Here is a 19,233-nt window from a genome sequence, read left to right on the forward strand (position 1 = left end):
ACAGGGCATGAGCCGGGGTGGGGGCGGTGTGAGGGATAGAGACATGGGGCGTGGGCGGCGGGTGGGATAGACATGGGGCATGAGCGGGGGGACGGGTAGACACACGGGGCATGAGCGGGGGGGTGGGCGGCGGGAGGGATAGACACACGGGGCATAAGCGGGGTGTGGGCGGCGGGGAGGGATAGACACACGGGGCATGAGCGGGGGGTGGGGCAGCGGGAGGGATAGACACACGAGGCATGAGAGGGGGTGGGCGGCGAGAGGGATAGACACACAGGGCATGAGCGGGGGGTGGGCGGCAGGAGGGATAGACACACGGGGATGAGCGGGGGGTGGGCGACGGGAGGGATAGACACACGGTGCATGAGCGGGGATGGGCGGGAGGGATAGACACACGGGGCATGAGCGGGGGGTGGGCGGGAGGGATATACACACGGGGCATGAGCGGGGGGTGGGCGGCGGGAGGGATAGACACACGGGGCATGAGTGGGGGTTGGCGGCGGGAGGGATAGAGACACGGGGCATGAGCGGGGTGTGGCCGGCGGGAGGGATAGAGACACGGGGCATGAGCGGGGGTGGGCGGCGGGAGGGATAGAGACATGGGGCATGAGCGGGGGTTGGGCGGCGGGAGGGATAGAGACACGGGAATGAGCGGCGGGAGGGATAGACACACGGGGCATGAGCGGGGGGTGGGCGGCAGGAGGGATAGACACATGGGGCATGAGCAGGGGGGTAGGCGGAGGAATAGGCACACGGGGCATGAGCGGGGGGTGGGCGGCAGGAGGGATAGACACACGGGGCATCAGTGGGGGGTGGGCGGCGGGAGGGATAGACACACGGGGCATGAGCAGGGGATCGGGCGGTGGGGGGAGGGTGAGACACACGGGGCATGAGCGGGGGGTGGGGGGAGGGAGAGAGACACACAGCGTTCGTGTGCAGGCGGCAGATCCCGCTCCTCGGCCCTCCGCTGGCCACTGTGTGCCGATGGCGGGGGCTGGAGAAACAGGGGAGACACGGAGCATGAGTGGGGGTGGGGGGACAAGAAGGACACACAGGGCATGAACGGGGTGGGAAGAACAGGAGACAGACACGGGCGGACTTACTGTGCAGGCGGCAGATCCCGCTCCTGCTGACAAAGCCTCTCATGCGATGAACAAAGATGGCGGGCGTCTCTGAAGCCAGACGCACTGCACGCTTTCACCGCATCCAATGAGAGAGCACGTCAGATGTCCGTGGACATTACGCAAGCTGCTTGCCCAATCACCGACCTGTCCGCGGAGCGAACAGGGAAGTGTGTCCGCGAAGCGAACACAGATATCACTAATTTTTTTCACTTACATTTTTGTCATTTTGTTAAAAACTACTGGACGGATTTACACCAAATAAAGCAAAGCAGGCCTTCGGGACCAAGCCACTGCTCCTGCCGCAAATTTGGTGTAAATCCGTCCAGCGGTTTGGGCTGTAGGCGTGAGCAAAGTTTATTCCCATTATGTCTATGGGGAAAAAAAAGTTTTGGGACCCCCCCTATAACTTTGCCCGCCCTGGACGAATCCTCACCAAACTATGCAAAAAAATTCAGAGTGACCCAAATATTTCGGTAGTGGCCATGTAGTTATGGTTAAGTTGCTGTTTCCATAGGAAGAGTACTTTTTGGGCGGTTTATAACTTCGCTCTCCCTGGACAAATCCTCACCAAACTGTGCAAAAAAGTATTTGGGTCACTCTGAATTTTTTTTGCAAAGTTTGGTGAGGATTCGTCCGGGGGGGCAAAGTTATAGTGGGGGTCCCAAAACTTTTTATTTTCCCATAGGCATAATGGGAAAAATCTTTGCTCACGCCTACAGCCCAAACCGCTGGACGGATTTACACCAAATTTGCGGCAGGAGCAGTGGCTTGGTCCCGAAAGCATGCTTTGCTTTATTTGGTGTAAATCCGTCCAGTAGTTTTAAAAAAATGACAAAAAATTAGCGTGCTTTGCTTTATTTGGTGTAAATCCGTCCAGTAGTTTTTAAAAAAATGACAAAAAATGTAAGTGAAAAAAAATAGTGATATCTGTGTTCACTTCGCGGACACACTTCCCTGTTCGCTCCGCGGACAGGACGGTGATTGGGCAAGCAGCTTGCATGATGTCCGCGGACATCTGACGTGCTCTCTCATTGGATGCGTGAAAGCGTGCAGTGTGTCTGGCTTCAGAGACGCCTGTCATCTTTGTTCCTCGCATGAGAGGCTTTGTATCCCGCCTGCACATTAAGTCCCCCACCCCCGCTCATGCCCGTGTCTGTCTCCTGATCCTCCCACCCCCCGCTCATGTCCGTGTGTCTTTGTCCCTCCTGCCCATCCCCCGCTCATGTCTGTGTGTCTTTCTCCCTCCCGCCCACCCCCGTTCATGTCTGTGTGTCTTTCTCCCTCCCGCCCACCCCCCGCTCATGTTTGTGTGTCTTTCTACCTCCCACCCACCCCCGCTCATGTCCGTGTGTCTTTCTCCCTCCCGCCCACCCCCGCTCATGTCTGTGTGTCTTACTCCCTCCTGCCCACCCCGCTCATGTCTGTGTGTCTTTCTCCCTCCCGCCAACCCCCCTCTCATGCCCTGCTCATGCCCCGCTCGACCACCCGCTCGTCTCAACCACCCGCCCTCCCCCGCTCATGCCCGTGTGTCTCTCCCACCCCCGTGTGTCTCTCTCCCACCCCCCGCTCATGTCCGTGTGTCTCTCCCCACCCGCCGCCCACCCCCCGCTCATGTCCGTGTGTCTCTCCGCACCCGCCGCCCACCCGCCGCTCATGTCCGTGTGTCTCTCTCCACCCGCCGCCCACCCCCCGCTCATGTCCGTGTGTCTCTCCCCACCCGCCGCCCACCCCCCGTTCATGTCCGTGTGTCTCTGCCCACCCCCCGCTCATGTCCGTGTGTCTTTCCCCACTCGCCGCCCACCCCCCACTCATGTCCCGTGTGTCTGTCTCCCTCCCCCCGACCCCCCGTTCATGTCCTGTGTGTCTCTCTCCCTCTCCCCACCCCCGCTCATGCCCTGTGTGTCTCTCTCCCTCCCGCCCACCCCCGCCATGTCCGTGTGTCTCTCTCCCCTTCCCCCCACCCCCCGCTCACTCCCCGTGTGTCTCTCTACCTCCCCCCCCCCCGCTCATGCCCCGTGTGTCTCTCCCCCCTCCCGCCCACCCCCCGCTCATGCCCCGTGTGTCTCTCCCCCCTCCCCGCCCACCCCCCGCTCATGCCCCGTGTCTCTCTCCCCTTCCCCCCACCCCCGCTCATGCCTCGTGTGTCTCTCTCCCTACCCCCACCCCTGCTCATGCCCTGTGTGTCTGTCTCCCTCCCCCCCACCCCCGCTCTTGCCCCGTGTGTCTTTCCCCCTCCCGCCCACCCCCGCTCTTGCCCCGTGTCTCTTTCCCCCTCCCGCCCACCCCCACTCTTGCCCCGTGTCTCTTCCCCCCTCCCGCCCACCCCCGCTCTTGCCCCGTGTCTCTTTCCCCCTCCCGCCCACCCCCGCTCTTGCCCCGTGTCTCTTTCCCCCTCCCACCCCCGCTCTTGCCCCGTGTCTCTTTCCCCCTCCCGCCCACCCCTGCTCTTGCCCCGTGTCTCTTTCCCCCTCCCGCCCACCCCCACTCATGCCCCGTGTGTCTCTCCCCCTCCCACACCCTCCCCGCTCATGTCCCGTGTCTCTCTCCCGCTCCCCGCTCATGCCCCGTGTGTCTCTCTCCATCCCTCCACCCCCGCTCATGCCCCGTGTGTCTCTCTCCCTCCCCCCACCCCCGCTCATGCCCCGTGTGTCTCTCTCCCTCCCCCCACCCCCTGCTCATGCCCCATGTGTCTCTCTCCCCTTCCCCCCACCCCCCGCTCATGCCCCGTGTCTGTCTTCTGTTCCCCCCGCTCATGCCCCGTGTCTGTCTCCTGTTGCCCCCCACGCCCCCGCTCATGCCCTGTGTCTGTCTCCTGTTCTCCCCACCCCCCGCTCATGCCCCGTGTCTATCTCCTATTGCCCCCCACCCCCCGCTCATGCCCCGTGTCTGTCTCCTGTTCCCCCACTTGCTCATGCCCTGTGTCTGTCTTCTGTTCCCCCCACCCGCTCATGCCCCATGTCTCTCTCTTGTTGCTCCCCACCCCCCCCGCTCATGCCCCGTGTCTGTCTCCTGTTCTCCCCACCCCCGCTCATGCCCGGTGTCTGTCTCCTGTTCCTCCCATCCCCGCTCATGCCCCATGTCTGTCTCCTGTTGCCCCCCACCCCCCGCTCATGCCCAGTGTCTGTTCTCCCCACCCCCCGCTCATGCCCCGTGTCTGTTGTTCCCCCCACCCCCGCTCATGCCTAGTGTCTGTCTCCTGTTCCCCCCACCCCTAGCTCATGCCCTGTGTCTGTCTCCTGTTCCCCCCACCCCCCGCTCATGCCCGTGTCTATCTCCTGTTCCCCCACCCGCTCATGCCCCGTGTCTGTCTCCTGTTCCCCCACCCGCTCATGCCCCGTGTCTCTCTCTTGTTGCCCCCCACCCCCCCGCTCATGCCCCGTGTCTGTCTCCTGTTCTCCCCACCCCCCGCTCATGCCCCGTGTCTGTCTCCTGTTCCTCCCACCCCCCGCTCATGCCCCGTGTCTGTCTCCTGTTGCCCCCCACCCGCCCCGCTCATGCCCCGTGTCTGTTCTCCCCACCCCCCGCTCATGCCCCATGTCTGTTGTTCCCCCCACCCCCCGCTCATGCCCCGTGTCTGTATCCTGTTCCCCCACCCCCCGCTCGTGCCCCGTGTCTCTCCTGTTGCCCCCACCCCCCGCTCATGCCCTGTGTCTCTCCTGTTGCCCCCCACCCCCGCTCATGCCCTGTGTCTGTCTCCTGTTGCCCCCACCCCCCGCTCATTCCCCGTGTCTGTCTCCTGTTCTCCCCACCCTGCTCATGCTCCATGTCTGTCTCCTGTTGCCCCCCACCCCCCGCTCATGCCCCGTGTCTGTCTCCTGTTGCCCCCCGCTCATGCCCCGTGTCTGTCTCCTGTTGCCCCCCACCCCCGCTCATGCCCCGTGTCTGTCTCTGTTCTTCCCCCACCCCCCACTCATGCCCCGTGTCTGTCTCCTGTTCCCCCCACCCCCCGCTCATGCCCCGTGTCTGTCTCCTGTACCCCCCAACCCCGCTCATGCCCTGTGTCTGTCTCCTGTACCCCCCACCCCCCGCTCATGCCCCGTGTCTGTCTCCTGTTGCCCCCCCGCTCATGCCCCGTGTCTGTCTCCTGTTCCCCCACCCGCTCATGTCCCGTGTCTCTCTCCTGTTGCCCCTCACCCCCCGCTCATGCCCTGTGTCTGTCTCCTGTACCCCCCTGCCCCCCCGCTCATGCCCCGTGTCTCTCTCCTTTTGCCCCCACCCCTGATCATGCCCCGTGTCTGTGTCCTGTACCCCCCCACACCCCGCTCATGCCCCGTGTCTCTCTCCTGTTGCCCCCCACTCCCCCGCTCATGTCCCGTGTCTGTCTCCTGTTGCCCCCACCCATGCCCCGTGTCTGTCTCCTGTACCCCCCACTCCGCGCTCATGCCCCATGTCTCTCTCCTGTTGCCCCCCACACCCCCGCTCATGCGCCGTGTCTGTCTCCTGTTGCCCCCCACCCCACCGCTCATGCCCCGTGTCTGTCTCCTGTTCTCCCCACCCCCGCTCATGCCCCGTAACTGTCTCCTGTTCCCCCCATTCCCCGCTCATGCCCCGTGTCTGTCTCCTGTTCTCCCCTCCCCCCGCTCATGCCCCGTGTCTGTCTCCTGTTGCCCCACCCATGCCCCGTGTCTGTCTCCTGTACCCCCACTCCACGCTCATGCCCCGTGTCTCTCTCCTGTTGCCCCCCCGCTCATGCCCCGTGTCTGTCTCCTGTTGCCCCCCACCCCCCCGTCATGCCCCGTGTCTGTCTCCTGTTCTCCCCACCCCCGTTCATGCCCAGTATCTGTCTCCCATTCCCCCACCCCCCGCTCATGCCCCGTGTCTGTCTCCTGTTCTCCCCACCCCCGCTCATGCCCTGTGTCTCTCTCCTGTTGGCTCCACCCCCCACTCATGCCCCGTGTCTCCCTCGTGTTGCCCCACCCATGCCCCGTGTCTGTCTCCTGTACCCCCCACTCCGCGCTCATGCCCCGTGTCTCTCTCCTGTTGCCCCCCACACCTCCGCTCATGCGCCGTGTCTGTCTCCTGTTGCCCCCCACACCCCCGCTCATGCCCCGTGTCTGTCTCCTGTTGCCCCCCACCCCCCCGCTCATGCCCCGTGTCTGTCTCCTGTTCTCCCCTCCCCGCTCATGCCCCGTATCTGTCTCCTGTTCCCCCCCATCCCCCGCTCATGCCCCGTGTCTGTCTCCTGTTGCCCCCCACCCCCCGCTCATGCCCCGTGTCTGTCTCCTGTTCTTCCCACCCCCGCTCATGCCCCGTATCTGTCTCCTGTTCCCCCCATTCCCCGCTCATGCCCCGTGTCTGTCTCCTGTTCTCCCCACCCCCGCTCATGCCCCGTGTCTGTCTCCTGTTCTCCCCACCCCCGCTCATGCCCCGTATCTGTCTCCTGTTCCCCCCCATCCCCCGCTCATGCCCCGTGTCTGTCTCCTGTTATCCCCACCCCCCGCTCATGCCCCATATCTGTCTCCTGTTCCCCCTCCCCCCGCTCATGCCCCGTGTCTGTCTCCTGTTGCCCCACCCATGCCCCGTGTCTGTCTCCTGTACCCCCACTCCGCGCTCATGCCCCGTGTCTCTCTCCTGTTGCCCCCGACCCTGCTGCTCATGCCCCGTGTCTGTCTCCTGTTGCCCCCCACCCCCCGCTCATGCCCCGTGTCTGTCTCCTGTTCTTCTCACCCCCGCTCATGCCCCGTATCTGTCTCCTGTTCCCCCCATCCCCCGCTCATGCCCCGTGTCTGTCTCCTGTTCTCCCCACCCCCGCTCATGCCCCGTGTCTGTCTCCTGTTCTCCCCACCCCCGCTCATGCCCTGTGTCTCTCTCCTGTTGGCCCCACCCCCGCTCATGCCCCGTGTCTGTCTCCTGTTGCCCCACCCATGCCCCGTGTCTGTCTCCTGTACCCCCCACTCCGCGCTCATGCCCCGTGTGTCTCTCCTGTTGCCCCCCACTACCCCGCTCATGCCCCGTGTCTGTCTCCTGTTGCCCCCCACCCCCCTGCTCATGCCCCGTGTCTGTCTCCTGTTGCCCCCCACCCCACGCTCATGCCCCATGTCTGTCTCCTGTTGCCCCACCCATGCCCCGTGTCTGTCTCCTGTACCCCCCACTCCACGCTCATGCCCCGTGTCTCTCTCCTGTTGCCCCCCACCCCCCCGCTCATGCCCCGTGTCTGTCTCCTATTGCCCCCCACCCCCCCGCTCATGCCCCGTGTCTGTCTCCTGTTCTCCCCACCCCCGCTCATGCTCCGTATCTGTCTCCTGTTCCCCCCATCCCCCGCTCATGCCCCGTGTCTGTCTCCTGTTCTCCCCACCCCCCCGCTCATGCCCCGTGTCTGTCTCCTGTTCTCCCCACCCCCGCTCATGCCCTGTGTCTCTCTCCTGTTGGCCCCACCCCCGCTCATGCCCCGTGTCTGTCTCCTGTTGCCCCCCACCCCCCCGCTCATGCCAAGTGTCTGTTCTCCCCACCCCCGCTCATGCCCCGTGTCTGTTGTTCCCCCACCCCCCGCTCATGCCCAGTGTCTGTCTCCTGTTCCCCCCACCCCTCGCTCATGCCCCGTGTCTGTCTCCTGTTCCCCCCACCCCCCGCTCATGCCCGTGTCTATCTCCTGTTCCCCCACCCGCTCATGCCCCGTGTCTGTCTCCTGTTCCCCCCACCCGCTCATGCCCCGTGTCTCTCTCTTGTTGCCCCCCACCCCCCCGCTCATGCCCCGTGTCTGTCTCCTGTTCTCCCCACCCCCCGCTCATGCCCCGTGTCTGTCTCCTATTCCTCCCACCCGGCCCCGCTCATGCCCCGTGTCTGTTCTCCCCACCCCCCACTCATGCCCCATGTCTGTTGTTCCCCCCACCCCCCGCTCATGCCCCGTGTCTGTCTCCTGTTCCCCCACCCCTCGCTCGTGCCCCGTGTCTCTCCTGTTGCCCCCACCCCCCGCTCATGCCCTGTGTCTCTCCAGTTGCCCCCGCTCATGCCCCGTGTCTGTCTCCTGTTGCCCCCCACCCCCCGCTCATGCCCCGTGTCTGTCTCCTGTTCTCCCCACCCCCGCTCATGCTCCATGTCTGTCTCCTGTTGCCCCCCACCCCCCGCTCATGCCCCGTGTCTGTCTCTTGTTGCCCCCCACCCCCCGCTCATGCCCCGTGTCTGTCTCCTGTTGCCCCCCACCCCCTGCTCATGCCCCGTGTCCGTCTCTGTTCTTCCCCCCACCCCCCACTCATGCCCCGTGTCTGTCTCCTGTACCCCCACCCCCCGCTCATGCCCCGTGTCTGTCTCCTGTTGCCCCCCCGCTCATGCCCCGTGTCTGTCTCCTATTCCCCCACCCGCTCATGTCCCGTGTCTCTCTCCTGTTGCCCCTCACCCCCCGCTCATGCCCTGTGTCTGTCTCCTGTACCCCCCCGCACCCTTGCTCATGCCCCGTGTCTCTCTCCTGTTGCCCCCCACCCCCTCATCATGCCCCGTGTCTGTCTCCTGTACCCCCCACACCCCGCTCATGCCCCGTGTCTCTCTCTTGTTGCCCCCCACTCCCCTGCTCATGCCCCGTGTCTGTCTTCTGTTCCCCCGACCCCCGCTCATGTCCTGTGTCTGTCTCCTGTTCCCCCCACTCATGCCCCGTGTCTGTCTCCTGTTCCCCCCACCCCCCGCTCATGCCCCGTGTCTGTCTCCTGTACCCCCACCCCCCGCTCATGCCCTGTGTCTGTCTCCTGTACCCCCCACTCCCCGCTCATGCCCCGTGTCTGTCTCCTGTTGCCCCCCCGCTCATGCCCCGTGTCTGTCTCCTGTTCCCCCCACCCGCTCATGTCCTGTGTCTCTCTCCTGTTGCCCCTCACCTCCCGGTCATGCCCTGTGTCTGTCTCCTGTACCCCCCTGCCCCCCCGCTCATGCCCCGTGTCTCTCTCCTGTTGCCCCCACCCCCTGATCATGCCCCGTGTCTGTGTCCTGTACCCCCCCACACCCCGCTCATGCCCCGTGTCTCTCTCCTGTTGCCCCCCACTCCCCCGCTCATGTCCCGTGTCTGTCTCCTGTTCCCCCCACCCCCGCTCATGCCCCTTGTCTGTCTCCTGTTGCCCCCACCCATGCCCTGTGTCTGTCTCCTGTACCCCCCACTCTGCGCTCATGCCCCGTGTCTCTCTCCTGTTGCCCCCCACACCCCCGCTCATGCGCCGTGTCTGTCTCCTGTTGCCCCCCACCCCCCCGCTCATGCCCCGTGTCTGTCTCCTGTTCTCCCCACCCCCGCTCATGCCCCGTATCTGTCTCCTGTTCCCCCATCCCCCGCTCATGCCCCGTGTCTGTCCCCTGTTCTCCCCACCCCCCGCTCATGCCCCATGTCTGTCTCCTGTTCCCCCTCCCCCCGCTCACGCCCCCTGTCTGTCTCCTGTTGCCCCACCCATGCCCCGTGTCTGTCTCCTGTACCCCCCACTCCGCGCTCATGCCCCGTGTCCCTCTCCTGTTGCCCCCCGCTCATGCCCCGTGTCTGTCTCCTGTTGCCCCCCACCCCCCCGCTCATGCCCCGTGTCTGTCTCCTGTTCTCCCCACCCCCGCTCATGCCCCGTATCTGTCTCCTGTTCCCCCCATCCCCCGCTCATGCCCCGTGTCTGTCTCCTGTTCTCCCCACCCCCCCGCTCATGCCCCGTGTCTGTCTCCTGTTCTCCCCACCCCGCTCATGCCCTGTGTCTCTCTCCTGTTGGCCCCACCCCCGCTCATGTCCCCTGTCTGTCTCCTGTTGTCCCCCACCCCCCGCTCATGCCCCGTGTCTCCCTCGTGTTCCCCCCACCCCCGCTCATGCCCCGTGTCTCCCTCGTGTTCCCCCACCCCCCGCTCATGCCCCTTGTCTCTCTCCTTTCCCCCCCACCCCCGCTCATGTCCCGTGTGTGCCCTTTACCCCCGCTCATGCCCTGTGCCCCCCTCGTGTTCCTCCCCACCCCCCGCTCATACCCCGTGTCTCCCTCATGTTCCTCCCCACCCGCTGCTCATGCCCCGTGTCTCTCTCGTGTTCCCCCACCACCGCTCATGCCCCATGTTTCCTTCCTTTTCCCCCCACCCCCTGCTCATGCCCCGTTTGTACCCTGTTCCCTCTCACCCCCCGCTCATGCCCATATGTCTCCCCTGTTACCCCTCTCTCCCCGCTCATGCCCTGTTGTGTTGTTTATACACCCCGCCTTCCCTTTCCATGGTGGCCAGGAAAATCTTTTTGTTTTTTTACCACCCGGCATTCCCACTTTGAAGACATAAGATGTTAGTGGTCTTCATCTATTGAAAAGGATGTTATGGTGACGTTGCACTACTAAAAACCTATGAAATTCAGTGAAAAAACTTTGTTAAAGGGACGTTATGGTTAAGTTGCGCTACTAAAAACCTATGAAATTCAGTGAAAAAACGTTGTCAAAGGCACGTTATGGTTCCAAGTAAAACCGAAAAACCCTTGAAATTCACCAGTTATGGTAAGCTAAGCAACCATAACTCGCGCCACCACCGTGCACTGCTAAGACTAACACCCAGGACATCAAAGATGACATCACAAATGTCATTGATGACATCACTGATGACATCACATGTCTGGCTCACTCTTTTTTCTTTTGCTGACACATCTAGGCCACATGGTTTTCTTCAGTAACAGTCTTAGAAACTAAAAATTTTATTTTATTTGTAGACGTATCCTTCAAGTAGGTTCTTACAGTAATTCCCTTAGAGTCCAGTCACATCATATGAAACATATACATACGGAAGACACAAGCTTGAAAGACAGCAATCCTTTTTGTGCATAAAGATAATCAATGGACTTATTAGCACTTTGATAGTTCTGTTGTTTTTTTTTTTATGGCTGTACTTTCCCTGTGGGTCCAATCACATCAAGTGATACATATACATAGGGTAAATAGCAGCTTTGAAACAGAGCAATCATTTATTTGCATGAAAATAATCAGTTAAGTTATGAATTGTTTCTGCTACTACTTGTGCTTTTTTGCTAACTTCACTTTCCCTGTATATACCCATATTGGTATGTGTTCTTGTGTCTTTGTGTTTTGTCTATAGTAATGCAATTATGTAATACATGTGTTTTATTAGCTACGTATTACATATTTCACAGTACACAAGAATCTATTAAGAAAACAATTATCATTTAATTATTCAACATATTAACATTACGAATATTATACCTTCATCTTGTACGCTGCACACAATGTCATGTTTCTGTATGAGTAGCTTAGTATACTAGATAGAACCCCATAATAGAATGCTATTTATATCAATGCATCGTTCAATGCACTAATTAGGGTATGATATTTATTGCAATGATCCTTGACACTTGTTTCGCAACATTATAATAAGAATCCCTTGTACACATATTTCATGAAAAGTACATACACATGTGATGTCATCAGTGATGTCATCAATGACATTTGTGATGTCATCTTTGATGTCCTGGGTGTTAGTCTTAGCAGTGCACGGTGGTGGCGCGAGTTATGGTTGCTTAGCTTACCATAACTGGCGAATTTCAAGGGTTTTTCAGTTTTACTTGGAACCATAATGTCCCTTTGACAAAGTTTTTTCACTGAATTTCATAGGTTTTTAGTAGCACAACTTAACCATAACGTCCCTTTAACAAAGTTTTTTCACTGAATATATATATATATATATATATGTTATGTACTTGATCATACTAATACATACCAATAGCATACAATATTTCAGTCACAATTATACACAGTTGGGCTCACAATCAAATATTCTCCGTCATTCATTCATACACTCACTCACATATCAGCAATGGCTTTCCATCTTTTTGTGTAAACACAAATTCATATTACACGTTTCTTTGACAAGTACTTATATAGCGTATGTTGACCCTATCCTTGGTACTGGTGTCATTCACAGTTTGTTACAATTCCAAACAGTTTGTACAGTGTTCGTGAGCCATCACTCGACGCCATGTGTGTGCCCTAGCGGTGGTTCAGGTTCACTGGACTCATTCTACTCGAGGTTGGGATTCGGACAAAAGTGACTTGTAGTGTGCCAAATTGCTGGGTGTCTGATAGTACTGATCTGAAATGTTTGGTTGCAAAAGCCATGTGTGTTGTTGTCACTGCAACTCCGTCGTCCTATTGCTGTTAACAATATCTGTTTTATGATGAATCTGTGTAGAGTTTCCTTTCTGCTATTCCTGAACATACCGTTTTTTATGACCATACTAATGCTGGTTGTGTGTTGCAAACCGTTATTTCTGTAGTTCCACAGTTTGGTGATGTTATGTTAAACTTACTTTTTTTCAGTGCCACTTTGCCAACTGGAAAATGGTTTTTCAGTGCAAAAGAGTTCAAAACGAAGACAACCATTGACAGGAAGGCCAGGGTGATCCAGGAGGGCGCCCCAGAGCTTTGCCGCCTGGTATGTGCCGGCGCATCCTTCCAGTCTGCTCTTCTCATATTTAGGGGTGGATAGCAAGACTCCCAGATCAGTGTATGCCGAGTTTGGCAGTGCATGAAGGTACGAAGAAACATGAACAAAGATGTAACTTCCACATGAGGCATAACAGGCAACCAATGACGTGAGCAAAGAGCCGTAAAATATGTTCTAATGTCTGAAATCTGAGCAAAATGTGAGCTGCAATATTGCACACTCTCTGCAGAAGAGGAACAAAGTACTGGGCGATACCCAAATAAACCTTATTGATGCAATCAAAGTGGGGAATCACTAAATCACTAGTTCCTGGGCTTTGCATGTGAACGCTAGATACAAGCATGTCAGTTGTGAATTCAGAGGTCGTAGAAGGGAGACTTCTGCCAGGATCAGTATTTGGCTGTTCTATCCCCCCTTTGTGTCTGCTATGTTATCCACCAGCTGCAGCAGCCATGTTTATAGGGATACTCCTACCAATAAGATTACTGTTTTGTTGGGGTTCATTTTAAGAAAGCTCTGGCGCATCCGAAAATCGTTTTGTGTGATGTATGTAGCAACGTTGTGTGTGCGATCCAGAAAATCAGATGTAAGCTTGAAAATGAGTTGGCAGTTGTCATCATAGTTATATAACTTGAAACCAAATCGACCAGTTATAAGGAACTAAATATATTAATAAAAACGAGGTGAAAGCAATGAATTCTGTGGGACCCTGTTAGGTAAGAATTGGTGCAGTCACACTGTGTGAGACTACACAAGACATATATGCTTGGTATTAGGTAACCCAACTTTTGGTATAGGTCTGTACTACACATGTTTGTAGTGTGACTGAGCAGACAGACCTATCTCAAGAGGGGTAAATATGAGCTGTAGAGCTGTACAAATGAAATCAGTCAATACAAGTAACCATGTAACACACTCAAGGTTTCAGTCATAGTTATTTATTTATTTAACATCAGTTTTAATAAAGCATTCTTTAATAAGGCAATCATTTGTAACAGTTCAAGCAAACTTTGGAATTACTTTTCAGAATCAATAACACTGGTGAATACTCTTTGGATATGCTCAATACATTTCTCCTACACCACGAAGTGACTTCAATAACAAGGATAGTATTTGCATTTATATATAATACCAATATACTTTGTAGACTCTGAGTTGCAGAAAGGAAGGGTAAAGGAAAGTAAAGAGGTTAGAAAGGTTTCTTAGAATGTGAGGACAATTGTAATCATCCATTGACATCTAGGTAGCCTTTCTCAGCAGTAAAAGTGTTCAACACTTCACATCCTATGAGGGAGAAGCAATGCCAAAGTCAGTGGATTAAGAAAAGTGCATTTAGGGAGCCAGGACAGCCAAGGGTCATTTGGACTAAGTCTATAGTTCTAATGCACTTCTTGCACCAAGTTAGATAGTTCCGGAAATCACTGTAGACACACAAGCTGTAAAACCTGTGCAAAAGGGAGCTGAAATCAACTCTGAAATTTAAGCAAGTGCCAGCCTCAAGTGAGAAAGCACAATTTAAGGCAAGATGGTAAGTACCCTCAACCCCAAACAGTGCCTGTGGTTAGAAGAAAAGTTGTCCAGCTGTATTCCGTCTTGCTACAGCCAAGCAGACCCTGGTTCCTGAGTCACAGTCGTGGGGACAAGAGGGAGGACGTCTGGAGGGCTCCTGCGGCAGGACTCGGGAAAGTCATTGGCAGCTATGGGCTCTTTTTGATTAAGTGGCACTTAACGGTTTCAGTGCTTCGCAAACAGCACTGATGCAGAACGGTAAACTCCGGTTGGACTTTCCTTGCCCCCTCTGTCCTGCACTCTGGTGAGGGGACTCTGGATCTAGATTTCCTGCTACTGGAGGGTCCTTAGGAGGCTCCTGGAGCTTTTAGCCAGATTTGTTCAGCGGCAGACGTTGCACTCAGTTATGGACACTTGACCACTGGCATTGGGCTTCTGCAGCAACAGAGACGCAGAGCAAGTCGGGGATTGCACCAAAGTGGAGTTCGCCTCGGGTTAGTTGGTCCCACTAACCCAAGGGTAGAAGTCATTCTGTCCAGAGCTTCTCTGTCGAGGTGAAAAAGGAGGTCAGGACAACAGCAGGGCTTCAGCGGGCAATTCAAGGTCCAGGAGGTTGCAGTGAGCTTCTCATCACGGTTTCTTCATTGGATGTTTCTTCCAACGGTCGACTCTACCTGTAGTACCAAAAACCCTCGCCTTTTAAGCAAGTTTTCCCATTCATCCACAGCCTAGGCTGCCAATCACACAGCAGGGTGGCTGTCCATTGAGGACAGCAAGCCAGCCAATCAGGACTGGTTTCATGCAGGCACACCTAGAGACAAAGGACAGGGAAATTTCAGGATCCTCCATCAATTCCTGCCCTTCCATACACACTGGAGCCAGAGGCGGGCTTCAAGGCTGAAGTCTGCCAAAGGAAAAACACACAAAGGGCTCAAACCTGTCTCAATGCACAGAGTAATAGCCAAGAAAGACCTCACAGATGGAAAATTGTGAAAAAAGAAGACATGGGCCATTTTGACAAAATGGACACCCATGGGTGCTGTACTGCAGCTGAAGGTTCAGCTTGCGGAAGAAAAGCACAATGGTCGAAAAAAGTAAACCTCTGCCACCGGCCATTTAAAGTTGTGAGGATAACTAAAAATGTTACATGAGAAAGTCAGTTAAGGGGCTACTCAGTAACCCCCCAGCACATAAGATGGTGTGTGCTGGACCTACAAAGAGAAAAGGTAAGTAAGATACGTTTCACCTTAATATTCTTGGGAACGGTAACTCACCCAAGAAAAGGTATGTAAACCTTAAGACAAATCCAAAGGACTTCTCAGTGACACTGCACTGAATGTGGTGTCTGTCGCCATACAAAAATCAGATGCCTATGGAGTTCGTCAGACACCAAAAACTGTAAAAACACAAAATCCAAATCAGGAAAAGCACATGAGCGAGTGTGAAATAGGTCTCACTCATTCCAGGGTTAACATTAAAAAGTCCTAAGGTCAGCAAAAGAGCTGGGGCTCTCCAAGGTTGAAGGGAACTAGGACAGAAACGAAAGTTCTCCCTAACAAGACCCTACATCCTGTGGGGTGGCCATTTGCTGGAAATGTCAGCACCAGTACTATCCTTTGTTGGCAATCTGGGAGAAAGGATTTAATTCAAAGCAGAATCCTTTTTCTGCAGCCATTTCCGTACAGTGGGTACATGTCTTTCATGTGGCCTATGTTGGAAAGGTTAAGCCAATGCCCTCTGAGTTACAACCTAGTCTCTTTAGATACCTCGTATCAGTTATCCCTTTGTATCCTGCACCTTGCATTTCTTAAAAGTGTTTCACATATCTTCTTGTTGCTGCAGAGTTACCTTTCTTTAGAAAAATATTATAAGAATGCAATTCTCATTATAAGAATTGATAACAATATTAATGTAGGTACTAAATATTGTGCAACACAATTTATTCCTCTAAAATGCATTTGCTACAGCCACAGTTTCATTCTTCTGATAAACATTCAGGATTTCATTTCAGGCCTTCACTTGGATATATTGGTTTATAAAAAATGATACTTCAGCCTAGCAAGTAAATGATCCAACAAAATAAATGGGTACCTTCCAAAAATCAGCCATGCTGCTGATGGTATTGAATGTCGTTCTGTCCGTGCGGGAAACAGGCATTTCAAGGAAGAGATTTTTCATGACTGTGTTCAAAGTGTACATGCTTGGCTCTACCATTCCAAATGCCACTGGAAAGAAAAAACAGACAATTACCAAGGGGGCATTTTGGATGCACTTACAATGAAAATGTGATACAAGCAGATGATGAAAAATGAATCCACCAAAGGATAAATAATACAGAGTCACCAGTTAAAATATTAAAGGCATGCAAATTGCCACACATAAACTATCTCTTTGATGGGAAGGGACTCTGAGATAGTTCTCCTGGGGGGACCTGTCTATATCACTCTGCTGAAGAGATGAGCACCCGCTGAGCAGCCCACCTTGTGCAGTGGCACAAAATATTTCTCTGCCACTAATTAAAAAAAACTACTGCCGGAGTTCTGAAGACAGGAGGGGAAAGGAGAACACAGGCAATTCTAAATAGATGCAGAGGAAGAGGGGTTAAGAATAGGCTGCAAAAGAAAGAAAACCACCCGATATCTCACTGACTAGAAAACGTGCATTTTAGAGGTGCTAAATAATGAACAGAATATCCACTTCATAGGTAAAAGAAACAGCTCAGTGAATAGTGGTTCCTGGATCTAGGCTCCTGAGTAAGCCACTGATATCTGGAAGAGTCCTGAACCCTAGTGTCAAAAAAAGAAAAGGTGGGAAGCCTTCTCCATGGACAAACACCTCCTTAAACCTTGTATGTATGTATTTATTTATTTATTCATTGTTTATTTATATAGTGCTTATACACTGTTTAAGTGCTTCAAAGCGCTTCAAGGCGGGATGGTAACAAGGGAGTACAGTGATCATATACTTAGGCCTTGAAGATTCCAAATGATCTAAACAGAATAACTAGCATACTAGGCCTGATGATATTTCTCCTAGTGCAAGTACATGAAGTGGTTCATTTGAAACCAGGCTCGGGAGGGGGGATGGAAAACGGTGAACTGGGCGGACCCCAGCCGGCCCATAAGACTGGGAGTCTCCAAGCTGCCCTTTAAGATGAGTAGCAACACCCTCTAGATAGATGGGGATGCAGATTCATACTCTTGCATCAAATAATAATGACAACTCAATAGTTTGGCAAAGGGAGTCCGTTTAATGACAAGTACAAAAAACAGGGAGTTCAATGAACATCAGCAAGCGCTCGATCTTCTCGCTTAAACTCCACTTAATTTCATAAAAAACACAGTATTTGTATCAAAAACTCGTCATCACTGATGCGCAATCTTAAAAAACCTAACATGCAACGTGATTGGTTATAGGAAGGTAACTTTAACATAGGTACTATAACTGTATGTGGTAACAGGGAGAGGGGATTGGATAATCAATGTCAGGTGGGGCAACTAAGCCCTTCCTTCAAAATAGCCACTATAAACGTCACTAAAAGTATGACGTCTCATTGGTTTCTACTAACTATAGGAGCCTAGATTACACGGTCCACTATGATTGGGTTGGCATCAACTCCACTCATACCTTTCCACTAGCGCCTAGCAGCATGCAGAATAACCAGCCAGGTGCAGGGAGTTAGTCTGCACCCCAGCTTTCCTCCAATTATGTTACAATCACTCATCACCTCAGTGGTCATGTGTCAATTACTTCTTTGTAGTTTGTTCGAGTCTGCTCTTGGTCTGAGAAAATTAAGGGGTATGGGAATGGCAGGGGTCCATGCGTAGGTGTGAAAGTCTCATCCCTTCCTGCCTGCCTTATCACGTTATTCAGACAACGTGAAATCAGCCTCTTCTTCATGCATTTTCGTGTATTTGATTTAATTCTGCCAGTCTTCTACCATCTGTGGCTTATCTTGACCTTTCAGAACAGGATACTCTGTTCTTTTTCTCTTTAATTGTATCCACTGTTGGCCTCTTCCAGCCCGATACAACCTTGACTTCTTGGCATGGTTACCTTCAGCTGGGTTTCTCTCCGTCTTAATTCTCGATTTGTTTGCTGCAGCACTCTTCTCTTGAGACCTTTAGTAACCTTTGTTCAATTCTCTTCATGTGCGTATTGGATTTACACTCATCTATAAAGTGCTTTTGAGGTATATATATGTATAGTTGGCGCTTGCAGCAATCTCTTTTACTACTAAGCATAAGCAAGCTTCACAATCTCTTTGCTTCTTGTGGTTTCTTGCATCTGTACACGTTTAAACTAACTTAATATCTTCATTGTGCATATGGCATACGTTTCTGCATCTTGACATCAATTTCTTCATCTTATGCTCACAATGTCACTTATCCATGGATTCTCGTCTCTTTGTCAGTGTTCTCAGGTCATTATATCTTCTATATGTGTGCCCGTCTGATTTCTTATGATGTCACCATTTGTCTTCCTTTAATATCTAATTGACTTCTTCGGGTAATCCATTCTGACAAATGTGACTTTGTCTTGCCTGTAGATATGGCTTTCTCAATGGGTACCTTACTGTCCAGGTTTTCTTAGGTGTCAGTACTTCAATAGGTGTTGTTACTCTTATAGGCACTGGGCAGAGCCCAGCAGTGGCTCTCTGCTGGTTTATCTGTTCATCATTCGTCACATATTTTGGTGTGAACATACCTGACACTTTGAAGGGGGTGGCTGGAGTGCGGATGACACTGGCACTTGTTCTTCACTGGTGGGGGGGGGGGGGCAGGACAGATGAACTAACTGGTCCTAACACATTTAGGACATGCATACGTATAGACGGAGGTGCAGCGATGGGGGTAGAATGGTATGGTATTTTGAAGCCTACAACCTAGCTGGAAAGCAATAGGGTACTGTACAAAGGGGTTGCACACAAAGGGATGTGCAACACCACACCATGCCAGCTGAGGGCATCAAGTGTCCCAGCTAGAACAATAGGGTTGTGCTGTGCAAGTCTTCGAACCACCACATCCTGAACAAAGTCTCAAACCATCAGCATCTTTGTCACCGGGCTAAGCTTGAACATTGAACCTATTCTGCACACAACTTCAGTTCAAACCAGTATGAATCAATAAATACAAATAAAAATACAATGTTAAGAAACCTGTTTCACCATTGCTAAACTGCCAAGAACTGATAAAGGTACTATTGCAAGGCCCAAGATACCATGGTATGC

General features: G+C 53.9%; 1 protein-coding gene across 2 annotated transcripts in view; it reads right to left on the minus strand.

Moving 5' to 3' along the window:
* Window positions 1-19,233, minus strand: part of PKD2L2 (polycystin 2 like 2, transient receptor potential cation channel) — an 817,035-nt gene that overhangs the window by 696,332 nt on the left and 101,470 nt on the right. For both annotated transcript variants that reach the window (XM_069652616.1, XM_069652617.1), the window contains exon 4: window positions 16,095-16,228. In XM_069652616.1, coding sequence (XP_069508717.1) covers window positions 16,095-16,228 — 134 coding nt within the window. The remainder of the gene's footprint in view (window positions 1-16,094; window positions 16,229-19,233) is intronic.

The sequence above is a fragment of the Ambystoma mexicanum genome, chromosome 3p (assembly GCF_040938575.1).
Source record: "Ambystoma mexicanum isolate Mex_15411 chromosome 3p, UKY_AmexF1_1, whole genome shotgun sequence".
Taxonomy (NCBI): Eukaryota; Metazoa; Chordata; class Amphibia; order Caudata; family Ambystomatidae; genus Ambystoma; species Ambystoma mexicanum.